General features: G+C 53.0%; 1 protein-coding gene across 6 annotated transcripts; it reads left to right on the top strand.

The window, feature by feature from the left end:
• The first annotated feature begins 849 nt into the window (after positions 1-849).
• Positions 850-24,202, top strand: SEPTIN3 (septin 3). Of its 6 annotated transcripts, none has more exons than XM_033117460.1 (12): positions 850-1,044; positions 2,820-4,168; positions 10,872-11,063; positions 13,697-13,825; positions 14,246-14,327; positions 15,387-15,524; positions 16,821-16,938; positions 17,792-17,887; positions 19,522-19,621; positions 20,867-20,918; positions 21,204-21,297; positions 23,449-24,202. In XM_033117460.1, exons 2-12 carry the CDS (start codon positions 2,839-2,841, stop codon positions 23,512-23,514), a joined length of 2,397 nt encoding a protein of 798 aa, XP_032973351.1. In that variant the 5' UTR covers positions 850-1,044; positions 2,820-2,838; the 3' UTR covers positions 23,515-24,202. The 6 variants fall into 6 exon arrangements, with proteins under 6 accessions (XP_032973351.1, XP_032973353.1, XP_032973352.1 ...); XM_033117462.1 differs by having other exon boundaries at positions 859-1,044; positions 19,525-19,621; XM_033117461.1 differs by having other exon boundaries at positions 862-1,044; positions 23,701-24,202.
• The last annotated feature ends 1,676 nt before the right edge of the window (positions 24,203-25,878 follow it).

Here is a 25,878-nt window from a genome sequence, read left to right as displayed (position 1 = left end):
ATGTCTCATCAGCAAAAGGCAGGTGACAAGGCAAAGATTAAAGGAGATGCCAGGAGGATGCTTAGCTGAGATCCTGGGTCAGAGTGAGCGCTGGCAGGATGTTTCCTCTTGTCACTGTTGCATTATAGTTACTGTAAGGATCTATTTATACCCCATCTTCCTGAACAGACTGAGAGCTCTTTCCTAGCCCTGGCACTTAGTAAATGTTCAGTAAATGGCAGCTATTATTATCACCATCTTTATTATTACTGTTGCTATGATAGAAGCAGAAAAGCGTGCCCAGCCCAGCCCACATGCTAGAGCCAGGCTGGGTGGCCTTGTGGGTCTTCACAGGCCCAGGGATGGGATAGCATTGCATCCTCAGGGCCTTAAACAGGGGCCAGCTGGAGCACAGAGGGGCTCAGGGAATAGTTGTTGAAGGAGACAGCCCTTCCCTTAGCCTCTAGGAATTTCAGCTTGCTTGAGGAAAGGCCTCAGGTGGGTGGGCAAGATGGCCTGAGAGTCACAGAACTAAACAGGGTATGGGGGCAATGCAGAGGGAAAGCAGAAGTAAGGTTGGCTCTAGGACCGCCTGAGTGTGGCCATATGTGGAGTATCCTTACTGGAGGCATCTCTCCAGGGGTCAGAGTCCGTGGGTGACAGAACAGATTTGGGGAGGGCAGGCAGCAGGGTACTACACCCCAGGTGGCCCTGAGTCCAGGGCAGCTCAGCCCGGCGATTCTGAGCCTCCCATGGCCCTTCAGGATTCCAGAGGCTCAGAGCAGCCATTCACTGCCGCCCACTCCTGAGAAGCCAGCCCGTCCCCGCCCCAGAGCCCAGCCCAGCCCGGGATGTAGCTGGTGGGACAGGTCAGGAGAGGGCTGGGCCCTTGGCCTGGGGACCGGTGCCTGGAGGTTGAGTGGAAGCCCATGAAGGAACTGCAGGGGCAAGGCCCCTGAGTTGGTTGCCATGGCCAAACTTGGGGTGCAGAGGATGTGAGGGGCCTGCACCAGCCTCAGCTTCTCAGACTGAGGGCCAGCGGACCTTTCTTCTTTTCTAATCAAGGTAGGCGGGTATTTGTGTGTGTGTGTTTGGGGGTAGGGTGACGTAGGGGTAGGTCCAAGGGATGGACAGGGGTGGAGGCATAGTGAACGGATGGGGATCTGAGAACAAGCAGGTCTCAGAAATCCTGTCCTCTGGCCTGCTCCCTGCGTGGGCATGCACACTGACAGTAGGTGTTTGCGGTTAAGTTCAGGGTAAACGTGTGTGCCCAGGTGCATGTGGTTGTGAATAGGGCAGGAGGGCAGGGCTGCCGGGATACGCCAACTGCAGAGGTGATGGAGGCTGGCACCGTCTTGAGTACAAATATGTGGCTGGGGCGCCACTGGGGAGGGGTGGTGAAGACCCCGAGCTCCAGACCTCAGGGACCTGGCTATAGGATCACCCCCGGCTCCCACGAGCCCCGCCCTCCCCCATCAGGTTCCAGCCTGCTGTGTTGAAAGCAACAGAAACAGCTTTGTTCCAGAGGGTGAGTTACATGGAGCCCGGAGTGTGCGCCAGCTGGCCACTTGGGGGCCCTAGGGCCCCTCTTGGGGAATGGCTCCTCCACACAGACCACCAGCCGAGTCCTCGACTACCTCTTGTCTCCCCTCCTTCCCATCTGCAGGCTGTCCTGTGGCTTCTACCCCTGTGCTTTGCGGCCCCCTCCTACCCCACCACCAGCCCACAGAGAATATCAGCAGCACCCTCGCCCATCTCCTTGCCTCCATTTCTGTTCCCCTCTGAGCCCTGTGTCACACTGCCCTGGAGTGACTGGTCCCACTTGCAGACCCTCCGGGCTGTCTTCCAGGTCCCGAGCATAGCTGTGGCATGGCTCGGCCTGGGCCTCAGTGCACCTGCGCCTTGTTTCCCACCTCCCCCAGGATACAGCCTAGAAATCCCCATGGTGGGTTTTCAGAAAGATGCCACACTCAGCACCTTTGGGCCTTCTGTGTGAATTACTACCCCACCCAGGCCCAGCCTCCCTCCTTTGCCACGAAAGACTGAGCCAACGCTCCCCACTACGCTTGCCTCTGTAGCCCTGCTGCCTCTCTGCCCAGCAGGGCCCCACGAAGCACCATCCCTGGACTTGTTCACTGGACAAGTGTCCTCCTGCCAGCACTTGTTACTTCTCCACTTAAGCCCCGTCTTCTCCAGGGCCCTCCTCAGTCTAGCTCTAAATCCGTCTCCAGCAGCAGCCCCACCCAGGGCTCTTTCCAGGAGCCCCAGATGCAGACCTTGTTCCCAAGCCAAACTGCTCATCCCTCAGCCTCCTACATGGACGCCTGACTCCTACTTTGGCTGCTGTGGGTGGGAGCCCAGGGGCAGAGCTAGGTAGGCTTCCAACAACCACAGCCCTTCTCGAGGGTCCCTGAACTCGTGTATGCGACCTCCATGGAGTTGGTCACTGACAGAAGGGCCACACTCAGACCCAGGCAAAGGGAGAGGTACTCCTTCCTCCCCCACTGAGTTCCCTTGTGCCAGGAGCAGCCTGTTCACCGAATGCCACCATTCCTGAAACATTCTTCTGCACCACCTGGGAGGTACCTGGGTAGGTGTGTGTGTGAGAGCGCCTGTGCGTGTAAGGTGTGTATAGGAATGTAACAGGTGGAGCTGTAGGAGGACTGGAGTAAGAGACATATGTGCTCTTCTGAGGATTTGACAGTCCCCCAAACAAGGCCCCTTCAGACCCAGCAGAGCTAACTCTGGTCAGGAGCGGGAGGGCTGGTCAGGAGGAGGAGGGCCTCCAGGCTAGAGCACCTCACCCCTACTTGGCCCTTTCTCTCTGTTGATTGCCTCAGGGGAAGATGAAAAACATGGATGGACCAAGACTTTGAGATGCAGCCACACGGAGCCCCCAGGCCTGGAAACTCCTTCTCCCACAGCCACCTGCTGGGGTGCCCTACCCACCCCTCAAAGCTCCCTGGAGGGGTATCACCTCTCATCCCTGTCCTCAGGAAGACCATCCATCTAGATACCTTCTCCCAAAGCCACATCCCACAGTCTTCCAGCCGACCGAACCGTGGCACTAAGGCCCGGAGTGTACCCCCACAGGAGACTGGAAACAGCCTTGTGCCCAGGAAGCTAAGCTCCATTTCCTTAACCCTCCATCAGAACAGCCAGGCATGGCCCCTGGGCCCACTACCTTCTCACTGGGAAGGGGTACCCACCCTGGGCAGGGAGGCTTCCACCCACAGAAGAGGGAGGCTGCCCACTCCAGACCCACCATCTGTGACACTAGTGCCAGGGGGCATTGTCCACCCCGAGGGCCCAGGGAAGCCGGGTCTGGCCAAACCCAGCAGGATGCCAGTGGTGGAGAAGCCCCTGGTGAGTTCCTACCTGGCCCTACCCTTCCGATCTCGGTTGGCCCAGAGTCCACCAGGCCCTGCAGTGGGTCAGAGGCACCCTGTCCCAATGACTGCCCACGTGCCTACCAGAGCTTCCCCAGGAAGAGGCAAGTCCCAGCCCAGGGGTATCCCGAGACCCCGGGTGCACCTCCAAAGGGCCACCCCGACCATGGGGCCTGTGATGGCGATGGATTTGACTACTCTGGACACACTGAGGCCAGGCACAGCCAGACATTTAGCCACAATGGCCACCAACAGACCTAGCCTGGCTGTCAACTTAGCTACACGAAACACATCCAGACTGGACACAGAGTTCCCTGCTCTGGATAGCAAACTGGGCACAGCCACGACCTTGGCTACAGCAGGCACAGCCAGGCAGGGCCCAGTCAAGGATCCAGTAGCCCCAGACCCAGACAAGCCGGGCAAAGCCATAGCTACAGCAGACACAGTCAAGCCAGATCTAACCACAGGGGCCCTAGCTGTGGATTTGGCAGCCCCAGACCTGGAAAGGCTGGGCACAGTGAGGCCAGACCCAGCCCTGGCTTTGGCTCAAGTGAATCCAGCCAGGCAGGACATACGTATGGAATCTCTTGCTTTGGACTCAAGCAGGCAGAGCACAGCCATGGGTTCTGTTGTGCCAGTCACCCTAAACCCAGCCATTGGGGAGACAATACTGGACAGTGTCATTAACCCGACCACAGCAGACACTGCCACCTATCCACTGGTGTCAAGCAGAAGCACAGCCCCAGCCCTGGACCATTCTACAGCGGATGCTGCCAAAGACCTGGCCAGAGAGACCAGAGGTAAATGCAAAGAGCTTGGCTGGAGATGCGCCGGGCTGCGGTGGGGGGGTGGGGAAGACTGGAGGTGGACTATACATAGATAGGTTGGAAAGGGACGGGGGACTCTAAGGTCAGAGTCGAATGTGCTGGGGAAAAAGGACCGGGGTTGAGGGACAGACCCAGGGGATGCACCCTGAGCCGGGTCCCACTCTGCCAGTCACAGGTCAGGCGCAGGGAAGTCACCAGAAGGAAGGTTTACAGGAGTAACCTGTGCAGCAGCCATTAGGCCCATTCCTTCCTCTAGCATTCTCCGTGCTTGTTTCTGTGTTCCCTGAAGCGCTGGAATAATCAGGTGATTTATAGGTGAGTCCAGCTTTAAAGCAAACCATCCATAGGAAAATACAGACCAGCACTTCAATAAGAGGTGATTTGTCCAACAGTCATCACTGCTGCGCTCCTCTAGATGTGAATAGCGACCTCACCTGAGACCTAAGTTATTCACATTCAGCCTTTCCGGAAGATAGCTGTTGCTTAAAAGTTGCCTCACCTGGAATTCTCTTTCTTGGTCCCTCACCCCCAGCCCTTTAGTCCTGAAAGGTGAGCTGGAGACTTGTATAGAGGGAAGTCCTACACAAACTATAAATAGGTCAACACAGGGCTAGACATTTATTTAGTCTCAGAGAAGCTGTGACCTGCTTCAAGCCATGCAGCTGGTTGGTGGCAGTAAGCTAATGGGAACCCAGATCTGGGAATCCTACTTTGGGCTGTCACCTTGCCAACATTTCCAAGGCTCAGAGAGTCTTACCTAGTCCAACGCTTTCAGAGGGGCTTCCCATGTCAGACCCCTTCCCATGGCACTGCACACTCAGTCTGGGGGAGCTCACCCCCGCTCTGTCTTCATGCCTCCCTCTGTCATCTCAGTGCTTCCTCCATCTTCAGCCCAGCCCTCTCTCCTGAAATGCAAGTGTGGTCAGCTGCTGGACTCCTCTACCCGGACTTCTCCGGGCATGTCCAGAGGCAGCTTTTCTTCCTGAACTGACTCCTGCCCTCCCTCGTCGCACTCTCTCAGCTGCAGTCACCGCCACACGAGAAACCTAGTTATATCCTCCTTCTCTTAGTCCCTCCTTCATCTCATCCAGTCTATTTGCAACTCTGTTGATTTACTTCAACTGTCCCCGCCTCTCCGTCCTTCTGCCCAGTGATGCCACAGCCCACCCCCACCCACCCCCCAGCTGTCACAGGAACTCACATATTTGGTGGCAGCACTCACAGCTTAACAGCCGCTGGTGACTCACTATTATCTTCCCTTAATGTCCAGCTGCTTAAACCTGGCTTCCAAGGCTTCGAACTTCTCCAGCCTCTTAGCCCTACAGCCCTGTCTGCAATTTTCCCTGCTTCGGCCTCAACTGGGAACTCTGAGTTGTCCACCAACACCACGCAGCTCTCGCCTCTGGGTTCCTCACCTCTGCTGCCACCTCTCAGCAGAATGCCCTTCCCTTCTTCCCTCCTACCTCCTTTTGCTTTTCCATCTCGGTCCTCACCTCCTCCAAGAAAACCTTCCAAATCCCTCTCTCCTCAGAGTACCCCCTCCCATGCCCCCACAGTACCCTGTGCATATTGCACCTCCCTGCATTAGGGCAGTCCAGCTTTCTGCCTCTCCTACTAGACCCAGAGCCCTTCGAGGACAGGGAGGGTCATCCACATCCCCATTCCTCCACGGCCTGGCCACGTGCTGTCCATTAATGCTGACCGAATGCATGAAGGATTTTCCTGATGGGTAAATCGAGGCTAAGGAAAATTCCTGACAGCTCAAGGTCATAGGGCCCATCATTCTGCAGCCGGGCCTGGAACCTGGGCCCCTGACACAGGGCTCCACTGGCGCCCGCGCCTGGGCAGAACCGCGCTGAGCCAGCGCAACATCTCAACCACCGCGTGACTCACGCGCGCGCACCGCCGCCCGCTGCTGTCACCGGCCCCCTGTGCACCCCCTCCGCCTCAGGCTAGAGGGTAAGAGGCCGGAGCGGGATTGGGGGGAGGGACCGGGACTGGGATGCGGGCACCCTACCCGTCCCGGCCAGCACCCTGAGTCTGCGGGCACAGCGCCCCCGCGCGCCTTCCGGGCGGTCCGCAGCCGGGGCCGGGTGCCCGCTCCCGCGTGCGGACGGGCGGGGAGCGGGTGCGAGCGCGGGCGCCGTGGGAGGGGGAGGGGCCCTCGGCGGGGCCGGCGGGCGCGCGGGTCACGTGGTGTGGGTGGCAGCGGCGGCGGCGGCGGCGGCATCGGTGCGCGCAGGCAGGGGCAGCGCGGCGCCGAGCGAGCGGAGGCGAGGTCCCGGGCGGGAGTGGCGGCGCGGGGCGCAGGGGCGGCGCGGCGGGGCCGCGGGCCGGGCGGGTGGGCGGAGAGCACCGAGGGGCGAGGCCCGGCTGCAGGGGCCGCTCGGCCCAGGAGGAGCCCGCGCCCCGCTCAGCCTTGCAGCCCCGCGCCCTGAGCATCTCCTGGGAGGAACAGAGACAAAGGAGGATTCATGTCCAAAGGTAGGGGGCTGACCGGGCCACTGGCGCCCGCCGGGAGGAGGCTGCGCCCCGAAAAGCCCAGCTGGAAGTGTTACCAGGGGGAGGGTTGCTGCGCCGAGGAGCCCACGCGTGGTGACATGCACGGACACACGCACACACGGTGACACACACCCGAAGATATACATGCCCGGAGAAATGCACCCACGGGAACTCGGGGAGACACAGAGACCCACGGACACACAATCAGGGATCCACATACGCACAGAAAGCCCCACACCGGAGCACACCAAGACATGCACACACATGCACACCACGCACAGGTATCAGGGCCACCTACAGCCAGATGAGAGACGGGTGCGCTGACACACAGACCCCTTCCCCCACACACAGACTGGCACCAGCTGGTGGTCTCCAAGGGAACTCTTTGGCCTCCAGAGGACTGGGATGGGGGAAGGAGGGGGGTCCCAGGGCCTTTTGCTCCTGCTAATGGGAAAGAACTAAGATATCTTTTGTGATTCTTTTTCTGAAGTGGGGGCGTTGGAGCAGGGGTGGACTGGAATTGCCTCTGCTGGTGGGGGTGGGGTCCTGAAGGCGACTGAGGGCTGGGGAAGATCTCCAGCTCAGGGAGGAAGGAAGAGACTCCCCACCCCCACTCCATTAAGCCAAGGAGGCAGGTGGTAGTCTGGAAAGGTCTCCTCCCTCTGCTGCCACCTTCCCAACTGAGGGGTGGGGTCCCTGAGCCAGACAAAGACAAAGCCATTCATTCGCCCGTGAAAGAAAGCACCAGAGTGCTTGGCTTGGGGGTGGCAGTGCTGTTTCGGGAGGGCACTCAGCTAGAGCTGAGTCAAATAGACAATGCCTCTGCTGGAACACCGATGGGGCAGGTACTGCAGACAGATCCCCTCTGCCCAGGGCTCTGGGATAGCTGGGAGCGTAAGAGGGTCCCCAAGGACCACTTAAGCAGGATGGCATACTTGAGCTACATCCTGCTGTGATCCCATCCTGAGCGTTTTCCCAACCTTGGGGAGCCCCCCTCCAATCCCTGTTGTGGGGGAGGGAGCAGGTCTCTCTTAACAGAGTCTATCCCCTTAACTGGACTACACTAGAGCCATTTGCTGGCTGGGGGTCAGCTGCTCTGCCAGGGTAGCCCTGTCTGAGGGAAGAGAAAGGCGATGGCTCTGAAGTGACATCCCTCTCAGTGAGGCATTCATTCATTCATCATTCATTCATCATTCATTCATGAGTGCCTGTGTTATGCTAGGTACACTGGGACACAGAAACATAACGTGGCCCCTGCCCTGAAGAAGGGTGGGAACTAGCATATGTTTTCAGTGCCAGGTAATTTATGTCCATGCTTTTGTATAACCCTCACAACAACCCAGCAAGGTGTGTACTATCCCCATTTTCCTGAGGAGAACACTGAGGCTCACAGGGGTCACCGAGCCAGGAGTCAAGCCTGGTCCAGCTGCCCATCTGGGGTTGGCAGGTGGACTGGGGGTCTGTAGCGGCAGAGGATGGAGCTACAGAATCCAATTCCAGAGCAGCATTTATCCTGCACCTTGGAGGTCTTTTGGTACTTCTCAGGCACTCTGACCAGACTGTGGGTCCTCGGGGCAATGACATTGTCTGGGGTCCAAAAGTATCCTTGGTGTTTAGTCTAGGGTTTGGCTGGAGAAGACTCCCGTTTGGCAGCATATAAAGTAGGCTGGAAGGGGTGGAGTGAATGAATGAATGAATGAATGGGATGAGTACCAAGGCACTCAGGGGGCCAAGGCCCCCCAGAAGAGGGGCATCTACACCGGATGGGAAGGCAGAGGCTTCCCTGAGGGGTAGCCCTTGAGCTGATGGTGAAAGAAGAGCGGGAAGTAGCCAGGGCCTGGAGGGGTAAGGGTCTTCCAGCAAAGGCTGTGACACAGCGACCCCCCCGAACGTTTGCAGCACTTGTGGTGGTGGGTGGTGGTTATCAGCTTGTAACTGGCCTGTACTTGGCTTGTGTTTGGGAGGGGCACTTGCCAGCAGGTGCTTTGTACAGTGCACCCAGTGGGTGCAAATAGGTGCTTGCTGGGAGAATGAAGGTGATCTCTGCTCGTGGACTGGACCTGCCGCAGTCCTGCTGTAGCCCCTAGAAATTGCCTGGGAATACAGTAGGGAGGGCCCTTCTTGAAGTCACGGTCTGTCTTTGGGAATGGTCTTTTAGGAAGCTGCAATCGACAGGCCAGGCCTGAGCAGGTCATGGTGAGGACACACACTGTACAAGAAAACTGACAGAAACTCCCATAAATAAGTACAAGACTCACTTTCCAGGTCTGTACAATGGGGTAGCCCCTGCTGCCCCTACGGATTTATCTCACAGCATGGGTTGTGGAGACCAAATGGGCTCAGCTGTGGAAGCATGAGGGGCATGGAAGAGGCCAGTGTGTGAGCAGCTGGGCAGGGAAAATGGGGCATTGGCCCTCGGTGCAGGTGTGCTGAGTGGGGCCAGGGAGGTGGAGAGTGAGGTAGCAGGCCTGGCTGTGAGAATCAGCTTCTGTGGGGCTGAGCCAATCTGCCTGGCTGGCAACAGCTTCCTGGGAAGCAGGAGGGAGCCCAGCCAGGCTCTGGGGAGCTCCTAAGGCTTTGTCAGGTTTGGCTGTGCCTGGGAGTGACAAGGAAAGAACAGGTTCCTATTGGGAGAGAGAGTCTTGCCAGGACCCATGGAAGGACCAGGTGGTGGGGGTATAAGAACAGACTCCTGGCTGGGTTTGGGCGTGGGGGAGGGTGGCATTCTCATCCCCTCTCTCTCTTGCCCATCTGCTGCTCCATCAGTCTTCCTGTGAGCATGAGATTCTGTAGGGTGGAAACCAGGAACCACAGGGTTCTAGAATGGCAAAGCTGGAAGAGGTCCTCGGGAGCACGGAGTCCAATAACTCTGCTGTGTAATTAGCATCTGGGCATCTCCCTTTGACAAGTGCTTCCACATGCACCATTTCATCTCCCTGACAAGCCCATGAACTTGAAAGAGGGAGGGGCAAGAGGGACTGGGACTGTGAGGCTTTGTGTGGATGCCACATCTCATGTAACACTCCCTGCAGCCTTAATCCTGACCCTACGCAGTTTACAGAGGAGAAGGGGCTCACAGTGGGGAGCTGCTTTGCCCAAGTCCACAGAGCTGGCAGGTAGCGGAGCCACACTCTTCCCACTTCACCACCAACATCCCGTGTTACGGGTAGGGAAATGGAGCTGCTCTATGCTGAAACCTATCCTGATGTGGAAACGCACCAATTTCTCCTGTGTGAACTAGCCCACGATCTGCCAGACCCGGCGGATGTGTTCCTGTCCCCACTGGAGAAGAGCTGTTCCTCAGCCTCCCCTTTCTTCTGCCACCCACCATCCCAAGAACATACTGCCTCATGTCAGGCCAGTGGTTGCCCTCACCTGGCTCTCATCCTCTCCCGACTGGTCAGAAGGGGAGACTTATCTCCCACAGATTGCAAACCATGGCAAGGAAGGTGTCTGGGGCTCCTCAGGGCACAGACACCCCAACTTTGCAGTGGTGTTCATGGAACAGAGGGGACACTGAGGTTGGAGCCGGGAGTCGTGCTCACTGCAGAGAGCGGTGGCCCTGTTTGCTTCTAAAAGACAAGGCAACTGAGGTCTGTGATAGTAAATAGATATCAGGTCCAGTGTCCTAAAGAGCCTTTGCCCTGTATCTGGGGACGCATGACTCAGGTTGGAATAACCCGAGACATCTTAGACCAGGGGTTCTCCACAAGGGCCGTGTTGCCCCAGGGGACACTTGGCATTAGCTAGAGATATTTTTGGTTGTCTGGGCTATTACTGGCATCTAGTAGAGGCCAGGGATGCTGCTAAACATCCTCCAATGCACGGGACAGTCCCCACAATAATTATCCAGCCCCAAATATCAGCAGTGCCAAGGTGGAGAAGCCCCTGGGTTAGACACACAGATGTGGTACTTTGGAGCAGTGTGTGCTTTTGAAGTGGCCCCAGCAACTGGAGAATCTGGGTTCTGGTCCAGATTTTGCATCTGATTTGCTTTGTGTTCTTAGGCAAGTCCTTTTGCCCAGGCCTCAGTTTCTTCATCTGTGAAATGGACCCGCACTGGTGACATCTAAAGTCCTTCCAGTCCCACTTCTGTAGGATTCTGTATGAAGAGAATAACACTGAGGCTGCCCTGTGACCTCTGCGCCCCCCCCCCCCCACCTTGGCTTTGCAGGGCTCCCAGAGACCAGGACGGACGCAGCCATGTCAGAGCTGGTGCCTGAGCCCAGGCCTAAGCCGGCAGTGCCCATGAAGCCCGTCAGCATCAACTCCAACCTGCTGGGTTACATTGGCATCGACACCATCATCGAGCAGATGCGCAAGAAGACCATGAAGACCGGTTTCGACTTCAACATCATGGTCGTCGGTATGGGGGGCTGTGGGGGATCCCAGAGATCCCATTTGTCTCCCTGGGATGATCTTAGCCCTAGCTTCTCTAGGCTGAGCTCTTTCTAGGAGGGCAGGTGTCACTCGCTATGCTGATCACAAAGGCCTGACCCCTCTCTCCCCTCAAGGCTCGCTGATCCAGGGGTGGGAGCTGCAGGGGGAGGGTCAGCCTGGCCCGTCACCATTTGGGGATACATAGGTAGGTTTTAGCCTCACTCCACCTGCTTTCAGGTGTGTGGCATCACCAGTGTCCTCCCTGACCTTCTAGAGCTGGGGCAGGGGGGAGGATCGGAGGGAGGATGGTCTTATTTGTGACCTTTTGGAGTGCTTTGAAGCTTAGAGAGAATTTCCAGGACACTGGTCCTAGGTGGTGGCACCAGATCACAGAATGTAAGAGCAGGAAGGGAACTTTGCCCAATTTCAGTGAGATACTCACCCAGTTGCTGGAACAGGAGTCTAGGCATCATCCTTCTTTCTTCATTCTTTATCCTCCAGTCCAGCAATCATCAAGTCCTGTCAATTTTACCTCGTAAATATCTCTGAAGTCTGTCCACGTCTCTCCATCTCCACTGCTACCATCCTAGGGCGAGCTAGGTCTCTTACCTGGATTGCCGTAGCTACGTGACTCCATGCTGCTCAAACAGAAGGAGCTGGGCCAGGCTGCAAATCATCTGGAAAGTGTTGCTATAAAAAACATCAGCTAAACTGAACAGTGTGCTTAACACACTTGACTTACTTTCTGGTGCAAACTTCTTATCTCAAAAAACAGTAGCAAATGGTTCATGGGCCCTGGCCACAGGCCACACTTAGAGTCGTACTGATTCTCCTTCTGTCTCCTTTCCCTTTCCATCCATTGTCCACCAGCGACTGAATAATTTTTCCAACCTGCAGAACTCATCAAGCCACCCATCAATAAGTGTAAGGGTTTCAACTCCTAGTCTGGCCTGTCTTTGGCCTGTCTACCTCTCCACACATCTCTTAACCACTTCCCATCTTCCTACGCCTCACTTACAAGGAATAGTTCTTCTAGACTTGCCATGCTCTTTCCTACCTCTGAGCCTCTACATATACTGTTCCCTCTATCTACAACCCCCTTCCAGCTTCTCATGGGTCATTCGAAGTCACTCTTCAGGTCAGCCTAGTTATTGCTTCTTCCTAGAAGTCCTCCTTGAACCCAGAGAGACTGGATTAGGTTCCCTTCAATATGCTGTTATAATACCCTGTGGTTATCTTTCCCATAGTGATTATGGCAACACATTGTAATTGTCTGCTTATGGTTTGGTCTCCCTCACGCTAAATGGCTCCTTGAGGGTAAGGATGATGTCTCGTTCACCACTCTACCTCCACTTCTAGCAGCAGCATGGCAGACTCTGTTGTTTAGCCATGGCACGTGTTCAGTACTGAGCCCAGAGGTAGCCTGTTTAACACATTGGGCTACATGGCTACTACCAGTTGGAATGAGAAATGCACCTTATCTGCTATTGCTGGTTTCATCCGGTTCCCTCTCTCCCCACCACATCATCAGTAAAGAACCTAGAGGGGCAAATATGGCTAGTCGTAGGCATTCAGGAAAACAGCACGGTTGGGTCTAGAACCTTAGGCTCTTGCCCCAAACAGCACGGTTGGGTCTAGAACCTTAGGCTCTTGCCCCAAACAGCACGGTTGGGTCTAGAACCTTAGGCTCTTGCCCCAAACAGCACGGTTGGGTCTAGAACCTTAGGCTCTTGCCCCACCCCCGCCACAAGAATGCGCAAGATGACGCTGACGCCGCTGTCAGTGGCAAGGCTTGGTGGGTGATTCTTGGGCATGTTGCAGTTTGAGAAGCACTGCTCAGGCCAGTGGTTTTCAAACACCTTTTCGTTATGGGACTCCTCCTCGGACTGAAATCTTCTGCAGAACTGCACGTGTAAAACCAGTCAAAGGAGCCATTGTGAAGGAAGTGGAGGTGACGAGCTGGCCCTGCCTGCTCAGCTTCCTCTTCTCAAGGTGCCCTCTTGGGCATTTATCTCCACAAAATGCTAACCTCTATGTTAGAATAAAGACCGGAGATGGAGCCACAAGATTCCTTGGGTTCAAGTCCTGGTCTTACATTTATGAGTTTTGTTCCCCTGTACATATTTCACGTTAGGTGGGGATTAGTCTCTCCAGGACTGCTTCAGCTAGGGCTACAGACAGCTCTGCTGTGGGATTCAGAGGGCCGATCTAAGGCACATTTTGCTGACATGTGAAAGTACATATGCACTGAGGCCATGTCAGAATGCAAAGTAATTCTGTCATGACTTTTAGAATTATTAAAGACTAAAAATTTAAGCATAAACAAAACCAAAACTGCTGTACTAGACAAATGCATAGGTTGTCCCCTTTTGCCATGGTCCCTGGAGCTCCAGAAAGGAGAGAATGTGGAATCTAACAGGTTTGCCTCAGTCCTGCAGCCCACGGCACCATCCCCACCTGCCTGCTTTCCTTGCTCAGCCCCTCCCTTCCCAGCGAGTGGTCAAACAAAGGTGTGGCCTGGATCGCAGCTCCAGAAGCCTGTAAGGTCACGGGAGGGATATTAGGCTCAGGACCTAGACATGGGGTCTTCCTGCCCTCTCATCCTCCTGTCTCGCTCAGGTCAGAGTGGACTGGGCAAGTCAACGCTGGTCAACACGCTCTTCAAATCCCAAGTGAGTCGCAAGGCCTCCAGCTGGAACCGGGAGGAGAAGATCCCCAAGACAGTGGAGATCAAAGCTATTGGGCACGGTGAGGACGGGGCAGGGACCATGGGCATCGGTCAGAGGGGCCTCTGCCAGAAAGGGGGAAGAAGGGGGCTTACTGCGGAGCGAGGCAAATGAAACGCAACCTTAAGAGAATAGAATTAAGCCCTAAACACAACGCCTTGGACTGCAAGTCAGAAGGGGGATTAGGAAGGAAAGAAACTGGATGCTAAAGCATGGATGGGACTTAGGCGGGCAGAAAGAAGTAGGGAGGGCATTCCAGGTGCAGGGAACAGCATGCACAAAGGGGTTCAGGTGGGGAAGACCCTGAACTTGACTTTTCCAATAATTGGTCCGGAAGAAGGAAGGAGCCTGGGTCTCCCTGGCTGGTAGGTGGCAGGGCACCTGGCATCACCTGGAAGAATGACCCCTTGGTGCCTTTTCTGTTCACCCCTTTCCCCCACAGTGATAGAGGAAGGCGGTGTCAAAATGAAGCTGACCGTCATCGATACCCCTGGCTTTGGAGACCAGATCAACAACGAAAACTGGTACATGTCCGCCTGTGAGATTTCTGCCCTGAAGATGGCAGGGAAGCTACTGAGTGCAGTGCAGATTCATTTGCACCCTCCATGCTGTGGATTAAGTGGGAAGACGCTCTGGAGGATGAGAGGGGTTTGTAAGGAGCCAGGGGAAGAGGCCCACATGGGGGCCAGGCGTGCAGGTGGAGGGGACAGTGCAGAGCGAATTTTGGCCGAAGGATTGCCTGGAGGTGGCCGCGGGGCGGGGCAGACAGAACAAGAATCAGGGCTGCAAATCCAGGCTGGCCTGAAGGCAGTGGCAGAGCTTGGCCACAGGGAGGGGAGTTGCCATGAGGAGAGAGCCTCTGAGAACCCACAGAGCAAACCTGCGTCAGCGTCCAGTCAAGAAGGGGGTGTATGCGCTGCCCAGAATGGAAGGTTCCAGGTAGAAGTTTGCTCCCAGATAGGGATGGAGACCATGGAGCTCCTGTGAGGGAGCGGCCATTGACAGGCAGGGCCACCGAACGAGACAACTTAGAACAATCTCAGAAAAGTGACTGGTCGTCCTCTTCTCTGGTTATATGCATGACCCTTGATGGAGAAAAGTAATAATACAATAACAGTGGTCATGACAATAATGAATCATTGCCGTGACCGAGTATTCCATGTGCTGTTGCTATGTTAAGTACTGTACACGTTCTTTCTGGTCCTACACGAATGCTGCCAGGTACCCGTTGTTACTCCCATTTTACTTGTGAGAAAAGTGAACCTCAGAGAAGAGAGGGACAGAGCCTTCCCCGGAGCCTCCCAGCTAAGAAGTAAGGGAGGTGTGGCAAGTGTGTGCTGCTTTCAGAGTGGGGTGAGGTCCTGCAGGTTCCCAAAGCCCAGTCAGAGGTCTAGGTCCCCATGGGAATTCTAGCCTTGCTAACAAGGAAAGCCATCCATGGGGTCTGAGGGAGGGTGGTCAGCTGGTACCCCAGACCCCGTAGGGAAGGTTGGAAATAAGATCGTGTGAGGAGACGGTACCTAAGATGAGCTCCCAGGCCCTGTTCTCCTGGGACATCCCTCTGCTTTCTTCCCACCCCCCAGCTGGGAGCCCATTGAGAAGTACATCAATGAACAGTACGAGAAGTTCCTGAAGGAGGAGGTGAACATCGCCAGGAAGAAACGCATCCCGGACACTCGCGTCCACTGCTGCCTCTACTTCATCTCCCCCACGGGTCACTCGTATGTACCAGTCTCACCCCCAGCTCTGGTTTGCATCGTCCGTGCCCATCCTGTAGTGGATACCCAATACCTGGACTCAGCTGGGGAAGGCCAGATGGACCCCAATACCTTGTGATTCCCCAAGAAATGGCCTTGTGATTCCCCAAGAAAGTCTGACTTCTTTGCCAGGAGAGTAAAGCTAACCAACATCAGCACCCCCCCACTCCCATGCTTCCCCCTGGTGTTCTGGCACCATAGCTTGACTGTGCCAGCAGAAAGTTGGTATATGTGAGTAGAGGACTCTTCCTTTATTCAGTAGGTACCTGCTTTGCACAAGGCTCGGGTAGGGGTGGGGCAGCAAGAAGGGTAAAGTGGGAAGGGGCAGGGATACCGGATAGGGGCTGGTGTTTTGGAAGGGGTGTGGGACCCAGCTGTAGGTATTGGAGGGTGGCCAGCCCAGCACAAGGTGTCTAGAAATGAAGGCTGGTAACAGGCAGGGCATGCTGGGAACTCTGGTTGTGAATAGCAGGTGGGCTGCCTGACAGGGAATGCCTACAGAGGATGGAGAGAGCCAAGTGGGTAACCAGGCAACCTTGTTGGGGAGGTCTCCTAACTTATTCCTGAGCCCAGCTGCTGGGCCAACATTCAGTCTTTGAGAGGGTGACACAAGCAAGAGGCCCTAGATTTTTGAGGAATGGGGTACTCAGGTGTTTGATGGTGGTTCTCAGGAACTCAATAAAAAGGGTAGCTTTATCCCTCCCTAGAACCTGAACCCAAAGTCAGAGCAAGGCAGCAGACAGCCTGACTTCCTGAGTCCCCTGACTACGATCTAGAGGCGATTTGGGACCCCAAGCCTGGGGGGAAGCTGGGCCCTCAAATGGGGGAAGGGCAAAGCTCCCAGCCGGACCCCTGTAGGACTAACTGGGGGCTGGTCCGAGGCCTGCCGAAAAGTGCTATCCCACAGGCAGAATAAGAGACACATGAGTAACTATGACACAAAGACATCTGGGTGGGAACGACAGTCCATAGCGATTCCCAGGAGAAAGAAATCCCCAGGTCAGAAAGATGTCAAGGAGGAGTGGTTTGAGTGGGGCTGAAAGACGGGCAGGATTTGAAGAGAAAGGGGGAAGGCGGGTCCTGGGTGGTGGCGAGTTGGGGCCTGTTCTGCACATGTGTCACAGAGGAGAAGGGACAGCCTCTTAGCCTCAGCCAGGTTCCCCGCCCAGTCCTCCTGTCCCACGTGTGGCCCTGGGGGGTGGCCGTGGCTGGGTGGGGGAGTAAAGGTGGCTCTGACCTCCCGCCTCCTCTGGGCCCCAGCTTGCGCCCTCTCGATCTGGAGTTCATGAAGCACCTCAGCAAGGTGGTGAACATTGTCCCCGTCATCGCTAAGGCTGACACCATGACCCTGGAGGAGAAGTCTGAATTCAAGCAAAGGGTGAGAAGGCCCCCTCCTCCTTTTCCTGTCCTTCCTTGCCCCCGACATCCCACCCAGCTCCTACTTAACCATTGAAGAGGCTGGGCTGGTGATGTCTGGGGACCAGTGCTGAGGAGAAGTGAGTGCAGCCTCAGGCTGCCTTCTTCCCACCCCCAACGCTTACTTGCAAAGACCACTGAATACAGAAATCACCACGAACATGAGAAACCTCTCCTCGATGTTAGGTTGCTTGAAAGACTAGACTAATGAATCAAGGTCCTCTAGACCTTATTGGTGTCTTCTGTAAGCTCCTGTGCTTGAAGCATCCAGGTGGGGGTGGGCAGGGGGGTGCCAGAGAAGTATAAAGACAGTTGCTGCCTTCAAGAAACTTACACTTAAGTAGATCACTGAAGAGGTCCTGGATGGCTTCCTGGAGGAGGTGAGTCTTAAGCCAAGCTTTGAAAGAGGACAAACAGAGAGGCTTGGGGTGGGGGGACTCACCTCTCTTCCCTGCAGACAGGAATATGACATGTAGCAGCACGAGTACTGCCCATGTAGAGTCTGTACTCAGCGGTGCTTCTTGTCTAAATCCTAATCTAATGGACCCCGAGATAAGCAAGCTGCACCCCAGACTATTCCTCAGGCTGGGCTGTCCTAATTGTACCAGTGGGGTTTGCACTTCCTTCAGGATCTTCCTGCTGCCCAGAGCCTCAGAGTTCTGAGATGACCAGATTATCAAAGGCTTCATTCATTCCTCTGACTTTAACACACACACACACACACACACACACACACACACACACACACACACCTCCTCCGCCCCCTTCCCATTATCCTGACACTTGGCTACCTTGCTTCTCTTCCTCACTTCTAGGTCCGCAAGGAGCTTGAAGTAAATGGCATTGAATTCTACCCCCAGAAGGAATTTGATGAGGATTTGGAGGATAAGACGGAGAACGACAAAATCCGGGTGGGTGCCCGGGGGGCTCATTCATCACACAGACAACCCGCTTGGTACCGGTGGGATGCGCGTCACGCAGCGCGTCTGTCTTTTCACCACCTTTCCCCCTACCATACTCCCTGTTCCTCTTTGCCTGATCCAGACGAGAAGTGACATGGAGAGGAGGAGGACTAGCGGCCCTGGCCAGGACTCTGGACCTGCACCCAGAAGGCCAATGCTCCCATCCATCCCCACACCACACAAAAGCTTATCCTCCCTGCACAGCGCTCAGCAAAGCCAGGGTGTGGGATGATGGAAGGGCACAGTCAGGAAAAACATCAGGCTGGGGTCCGACATATCTATGCTCTAGTCAGAGCTCTGCCTCAGTTTCCTCCTCTGTAAAATGGAGAGGTCAGATTAGGTGAATGGCTCATAGGCTTTTTCCCCCTACAAGAAGCCTTCAAACAAATTAAATGTCAGACATAACTCCAATATATAAAACACAAAAACAGCTGCTTTGGCTAAGTGACACGGGGCACAGAGGCCTGCCTTGTCAGCAGGCCCTGGGGTATCTCCTGGGCATCTTCAGGCTTCATGGAATCAGGCTTGTAAACCATCGGCCATGTGATATCTAAGGTCCCCCTCAAGCTTCTATAGTTCTGGGGTTCTATGTCAGAACCCTGAGTTGTAGGCCAGGCTTTTCTACTAATGCACTGTAACCTGGGACAAATCACTTGCTTTGGTGTTGAGTCTCCTCCGTCTGCTCTGGAGAATCTACTAGAAGCCCCTTGTCTGATATAGTTGAGAGAGGTAGTTGGTCAGTCACTTGAAGAAATCATTAAAAAAATGATGCATACAAATCAGAACTGTTTTAAAATAAACATTTTCCTAAATTATTGAGTTAAAATAACTTAAAACATACATATCACATTCATTAAACCTTGTTTTCATATAGGGACAATTCCTCTTTGAGATTAAGTCCACTCTTCATGCAAAAGCAACTCACCTTTATTGTGCCTTTCTGAAACATTCCACTGAATTTTCAGAGAAACAACTCCCCACTCAGATGTCCTCAGCTTATACAGTAGTGAATTTATCCCATTACTACATATAATAAGTACACAGCAGGCAAATACATTTGGGAAGAAACGCTGGCTCTCGGTGAACATACGACCAACTGGTAGAGCAGAGGGGCCTACGCACATCAAAAGTAGCCTTCGAGCTCCAACAGGTCAGGGGGACAGGTTGGGGGCCAGTAGGTTTTATGGGGGACAGTGGAAAGCATCAGTTACTTTGGCTGTCAGTTGGGTGGGTATCGTTTAAGAGAGGGCTGTCTATCGTAGCTAGCTCACAGAGTTGTTCCAGATCAATCCAAATTTGTAACATGCTATGAAAAGTATGAAGTGTTCTCCTGTTGAAGGAAAGCTGACTTACTAAGGTTAACCAGCGAAGCAGGGGAACAATCAGGGTTGGACCCAGGACTTGGGCCTCCCAGTCCAGTGCTCTTTTTAAAAGACAAGAGCCTTGCCCTTGTCAGCAGTGAGATCACTGAATAAACAGCAGACATGTGCAGTTCAAGGCTAGAGGCCCAGGACCATATGCCACCCCGCCCTTGGAGGCCCGGATGACAGGAGGATGACATGCACGTGTGTCTGGTTTGTCAGCAGGAGAGCATGCCCTTTGCTGTGGTGGGAAGTGACAAGGAGTACCAAGTGAATGGCAAGCGGGTCCTCGGCAGAAAAACTCCCTGGGGGATCATTGAAGGTAATTCAATGCATCTTGTTGAAGAACTGGCTGCTGGCCAATTATGCTTATTTCTTAAGCATCGGCAGGTCACGGCACTGTCCTAGGATGTGAGGTATAAAACGAGCGCCAGGCGGACCCTGCCATAAGGAGCTTGCGGTCTAACTGAGAAGATGAAACTCACAGGCAGGAAGCAATAAAAGACAGATTTAGCATCTGACTGGGAGGCACTGACGTACCTGTCAAAGGTCGTCAGAACACAGAACGCAGAGAGATTAATAAGGGCTGGGAACACCAGAGAACAGTTTTCACATGAAAGGGGGTGTGATCATCCTGCTCAAAGGTTGGTCAGATGTTACCATTTTTGTTTGATTATGAATGGATGTGACCTTGAGAAGGACATAAGGTTCTAAAAGTTTTCAAAGAATTGTTTCAATGATCTTATTCAATATGATAACCCTCTGAGCCGAGCAGGGTAGGTGTGACTTCTCAGAATGTCAGCTCTTGAATCTCAGACCAGTTACATGTGTTGCCCAAGATCACATGACTTCTTAGTGGTGAAACTTGAATTTCAGATATTTTGATATTTTGATTCCCAAACCAAACCAAGTTCATCCCATTGTATCACGTCTCTCATTTTCCTGTGACCCTTTGTTGGGATTTTTCTTTAAAAGCATTTTCTGATCCTCTGCCTTGAATTGGAATTATTTATGAGAATGCCTGTCCTACCCATAAGACCATGAGACTACAGGGTTCACGTTTTAACCCTCTTCTGCTACCACAGTCCTTGGCCAGTGATTTTAAAATAGGACGCACTCCATCAGTTGAATTAGATTTATCATATAGTGCATGGCCTTTTTAAGATGGCTTAATTGTTATTTTCTATGTGTGTGACTGTCTTCCAATCAGATTATAAGCTCTTTAAGGATAGGAATTGTGTCTTAGGCCTTGGGCAAGTTTCTTAGACTCCCTGTCTATTAGTTTCCTTTTCTATGAAATGGGAACTATAAGAATAACCCTATTAGCTGTTGTTTCACAGTCTAGAACAGGAATTGTGCCATTGTAGCTGCTAAATAAATGTTTGTCCAATGAATAAAATCCAGTGCCTTGAAATGCCAAGAGAAGCAAACCCGTGGACATGTTACAATCACTTGTCCTTTGGCTCGCTCTTAAATGCCTCCATGGCCTGAACAGACGTTCACCTGCTAGCTGTTGCTGCATTAGTGAAATGACCATCTGTTCTGTTTTATTTTGTTTTGTTCACAGTGGAAAACCTCAACCACTGTGAGTTTGCCCTACTTCGAGACTTTGTCATCAGGTAAGATGTACCCCTGCCCTCAGATGGCAGGTTTAATGATTTGGAGTCAGGAGGCCATCTGTTCAGATCTACTTCCTCAGTTTCTAGGTCTCTCTGACAGAGCTTTCTGTGCCAGTTCCAGCTCCCATCATGAAGCAAAAGGGGCTGAGGAAATAGCGCTGGCTCTGGAGTTGTTTCCATTGGGTCCAGGCCACGCAAGTGATGTGTTAACCTCAGATGTGGGTCCCCTCTTCCTCCTCCCACCCCTAATCTCCTCTCTCTCTCTTCTCACCCTGTGTCCCTCAGGACCCACCTCCAGGACCTCAAGGAAGTGACACACAACATCCACTATGAGACCTACAGGGCCAAGCGGCTCAATGACAATGGAGGCCTCCCTCCGGTGAGCGTGGACACAGAGGAAAGCCACGACAGTAACCCATGATGACCTTTTCTCTGTATCATCACACATACCTACTTCTCCACACACACGCATCCCAAATCCCACCTTCTTCCGTTCTGCTCTGTCCCACAGGCATGTCTGATATCCATGGAGCATTTGTCTACTCTGTGTGTGTGTGTGTGTGTGTGTGTGTGTGTGTGTGTGTGTGTGTGTGAGAGAGAGAGAGAGAGAGAGAGAGAGAGAGAGAGAGAGAGAGAGAGTTCAGGGGTGAGGTATTTTCACTGCCCTCCCTGGAAAGTCCCTTGTAAGTTTGGTTCCTCCATGACTGTCCATTATCTGTCTTCTTTGCTTGTGTCCCAGAACAAAGCCGTGTGCCTCACTCAAGAGGTCTGGGGAGGTTTCATTTAAAAATGAGGGAGCAGGTGAGCCACAGGTAACTCTTTCTTATCTCTGAACCTGCCTGCACACTGGGTTTACAGAGATTCTCCGAGGACAGGCTGCAGAGTCAGACCTGGGAGGGGACAAGGAGTTTGGTACTTACCCCTCCCTGGAAGCCGGGCATGGTCTGGGGTAAGGCTGGGACTTCCTGGGAGAAAGGAAGTTCAGGGGACAGTGGAGACGTAGGCCAGAGCTAGGCCCCTGCCGGAAGAATTAGTGCCTAGAAGTGGAGACGAGAGCTCCACCCTTCGGTCTGTGCTGCATTCATTGTCCAAAAGCTGCCACCTGTCCCTGTCGCAAACTGCTGTTTTCCACACTCGTCATACTCGCCTCAGCTCCCACTTTCTCTCTTTTCCTCCCATTCCTTCATTTCTTCATCCTGCTCCCCTCTGACTTCTTTCATTTCCTTGTAGACTAATCCACTTTAGTTACATTTCTACGTTTAGGATTTACGCCCAGTCTATTTCCAAACATGACTTCAGGCCACCTTAAATCACAGCTAAAAGCATGGGACAGTACAAAAGGAGATAATGGTACAAGAGATATCAAATCCATAGAGAGGAATGGGAAAGTGTTTCTGCAGTCGAGGGCGGAAATCAGCCCTGAGCCTATGGGCAGCCCGGGCAGAGGAGAAGACATGGCAAGTTTTGTGCTTCCCAGTGTCTGGTTAAAGAAGCACACAGGCTGATCAAGTGAATCAACCTTCTTTTAGGCATTAAGTTCTAGAAGAACTGAGTCTAAAAGAGTATCAAGAACAATATACAATTTTTGTCTTTCTTGGTGGTTTGGCTTCGGAGACAAATTTTAAACGACACCTCCCTTTTCTCCATCAGGCTTCTCTGTTGCTCCCTTCTCATATATACTTGACCTCCTTTTTCCTTCTTTTCCATCCGCTCTCACTCTTTTGCTGAAGCTAATTGTATGATTGTCTGTCTGTCTTTCTCTGCTTTCCCCCACCCCACTCCTGACCCTGTAGCCATTCCCAGCAATCGTACATTTAGCCTTTTCTCGCCTTTCCCTTCAGCCCTATATTTATTACTGTATATATATCCCGTTTGTTTTACAAACAAGTTACTCTTTCTCCTTTAGTCCATACGGTGGCTAAAAATTGAGGCTAGGGAAACAATTTAGCCTTAGGCAAGAGAAAATGCCAGTGATACAGTTTACAGTAACCGCCTACAACCTCCTGTTCCATCTCCTGGTCCAACCCTAGGTGTAATACTGGTCCTCTGCAAATCCCAGCATTTATAGTCCCTTATCACTCAGGTGCTAGGAAAACACAAAGACTTAAGACCAAGATTCAGTGGACCAAGTGAAAGAGGTGAGTGATAGATAACCAGTGACCCAAAACCTGTGGTCTCACTCTTTCCTGGAGGCTCTTTACCAATCCAACCCATATGCCCTCTTGCCCACAAAGTGATTCCACGGTAGGCACCTGTCAGAATAGAACAGCAGCAGGGTTAGAGCCCAGAGGTGACTACATTTCAACAGAAGAGGGACCCCTAGCTTATACAGTGAGCAGTCCTGTATGGAGATGTGGGAATGAACACCTCGGCCTGGCAGGGAAAATCTAGGGGTGGGGGTGGTGGGTGTTGGAGAGGCCAAATAGGAGATTGATGCTTGGTGGCCCAAAACCATGATCTCAGCCTTCCTGGAGAAGCTGTTTTATATGTCTGGTGTCCACACCCTCAACCGTTCTCAACCCCCCTGCAGGGAGAAGGCCTCCTGGGCACTGTCCTTCCACCCGTGCCAGCCACCCCCTGCCCCACTGCTGAATGAAGGCCATTTCAAGCGCTGCTTCTCCCTCCATTCCTCTCAGCTGTTATTGCTGCAGTGCCATGACCTTTTTAGGGCTCGTTTGTCCAGCCCACCTCCACAGCCCCTCTCAACCCTCAGCAGGTGGGAGGGGCCAATGGCCTCTTTAGGACAGTTGCCTCCATTTATCAACCCCCCCTCTCCTCTCAGTGGAATGGAGTTCTCGCCAGCACTGCCCTGCTCGGTCTGTGTCAGCGGGTCCCAGCCCATCGGTAGGGTGAAAGAACTCATCAAGAGCTTCTTCTGCCCTTGCAAACCCATACCAGCTATTTGTAACCATCTCCAAGAGAAATGGCATTGTTCCCTGTCCATCTGCATGAGCTACTCTTGGCTTCCCTAAATGGTCAAGAAAGCCACTTTTCTGCTTGTCAGATTCGTTGACGTCAGCTGTGTGAGCCCCGATGTGGGACGAGGGTGTTTCCTTCATTGCTTAAAGTGTATTCATGAGGATGGGTCACTACAGATGTGGGGAAACAAGGGCTAGGATCACTTCTTTAAAAAATCACCGCTTGTGGCCGGCCCAGAGTGTGGTTGCACACCCTCCACACCCCATAACGTAGCCACTTAAGAAGAGTGGTTTTCCTGAAAAGACATTTCTGGAGTTAACTTTCTTATCCTCACACTTCAAAAAAAAAAAAAAAAAAAAAAAAAAGCTAAACACAGATACAAAACTCCAGAACCCTGCAAGGTGTGAACTCTAGGAAGAAAAAAAGCACTCATCTGTCCACTTAGCAATAAGGGATATCTTCCCACCTACCTTGACTACTCCTAACCCCACCTGCACCCCGTTAATGTGAGTAATGAATTAGCCTGGCCACAGTTGGTCGCTCTAGGCTAGTGGAAAATACCCAGTGGAGGGCAAGGGCCCCCATCAGATGCATGAATGTTTGCGAATGTCGGCTGCCACTGCCCCACACACTATGTGTTTATGAAACCACCCCCCCTGCCCATCCCTCCCCATCTCCACCTGGACACAACTTGCTCAAAGGCTGGTGACTTGTGGGCCATTCATCTACAACCAAGTCCTGATGGAGCAAGAGGCCCAAGCCTAGGGGATGCAAGAACGACCCATTTCTTAAACGTTACCAGTCCCAGCCAACCTTTTGGTGACATTCTGGTTAAATTTCCCAATTGAAAACAAGCCAACAGACACTCACACTGGTTGTGTAAATGTTGCTAGACTTTATGTGTTGTACAACTAAACATTGCTGTTTGAACAATACCTGCCTGGCCTGTGTCTTATTAGGGCGCCTCACTCCTTGGCCAAATAGCCATTACATCACTTCACCAGTGTGTGGAGGGTGAGACAGGAACTGTCTTGGTAAGCCACAGAAATTCAAGATGGAAAACAATTTGTGAGGTCAGTTCGTCTTTAGTTGGCATGAGGTGGGACCCCAGTCATTATTCCCTGGGATTTTATATCCAAAATGAGTGATGAAGCTACCATGTTTCCCTGAAAATAAGACTTAGCTGGACCATCGGCTCTAATGTCTTTTGGAGCAAAAATATAAGATTGGGTCTTATATAAGACCACGTGTCGGGACAGAGCCAGGAGTGCAGTATCCAGGCTCTCGCTCTCACGTGGTAAGGTGCTCACTCAGGTAGTAAATGGCCATCAGCTGTGGCTAGTTGCCCGTCAGCTGTAACCAGTGAGCCATTGGCCACTAATATAACTGCCATGGCTACGCTAGCAGAAAATGGAAGCTAGCAAGAAGATGGTGGCTGAGCTAGCAAGAGCGGAGAGTGGTTTGCGGATTGCAGAGAAGTGCATGGCAGGTTGCGGATCGTGGCTCCTGCTTCCTGTGTCTCCAACCCAGCCGCCAGCAAGACTAAAGCGGTATGAGTCCCCTATCTATGGCTCCGTGGGTGTTCCTTTTTGGCCTCACCATATCCTGCATTCTTATATGGGGAGCCGGAGCTGAGATCCCGCATGACACCCTGCATGACACCGGGTATAATATAATATTAGTAATACCGGGTCTTATATAATATGTAATATAAGACCGGGTCTTATATTAATTTTTGCTCCAAAAGGCACATAGAGTTGATGGTCCGGTTAGGTCTTATTTTCGGGGAAACACGGTATCACACTTGATCTTGAGAGGTGCTGTGTTCTGCATAGCCTGACTCCATCAATGAAAACAATGTTTATTTTCATTCAGCTAATTTCCTAGCTTTTCCCCTCCTTTCTCCTGAAGGCATAAAAACCAAGTCTATCAAAAGAATGAACCCATCTCGCCTAGAGACCTGCCTATTTTATGGTGACTAATTTGAGTTAAGAATTTAAACTTAAAGCACTAGTTTGTCTCTTATCTTTTCTGACTTTAA

The sequence above is a fragment of the Rhinolophus ferrumequinum genome, chromosome 10, assembly GCF_004115265.2.
Source record: "Rhinolophus ferrumequinum isolate MPI-CBG mRhiFer1 chromosome 10, mRhiFer1_v1.p, whole genome shotgun sequence".
Classification (NCBI taxonomy): domain Eukaryota; kingdom Metazoa; phylum Chordata; class Mammalia; order Chiroptera; family Rhinolophidae; genus Rhinolophus; species Rhinolophus ferrumequinum.
This window is presented reverse-complemented; position numbering and strand designations above follow the sequence as displayed.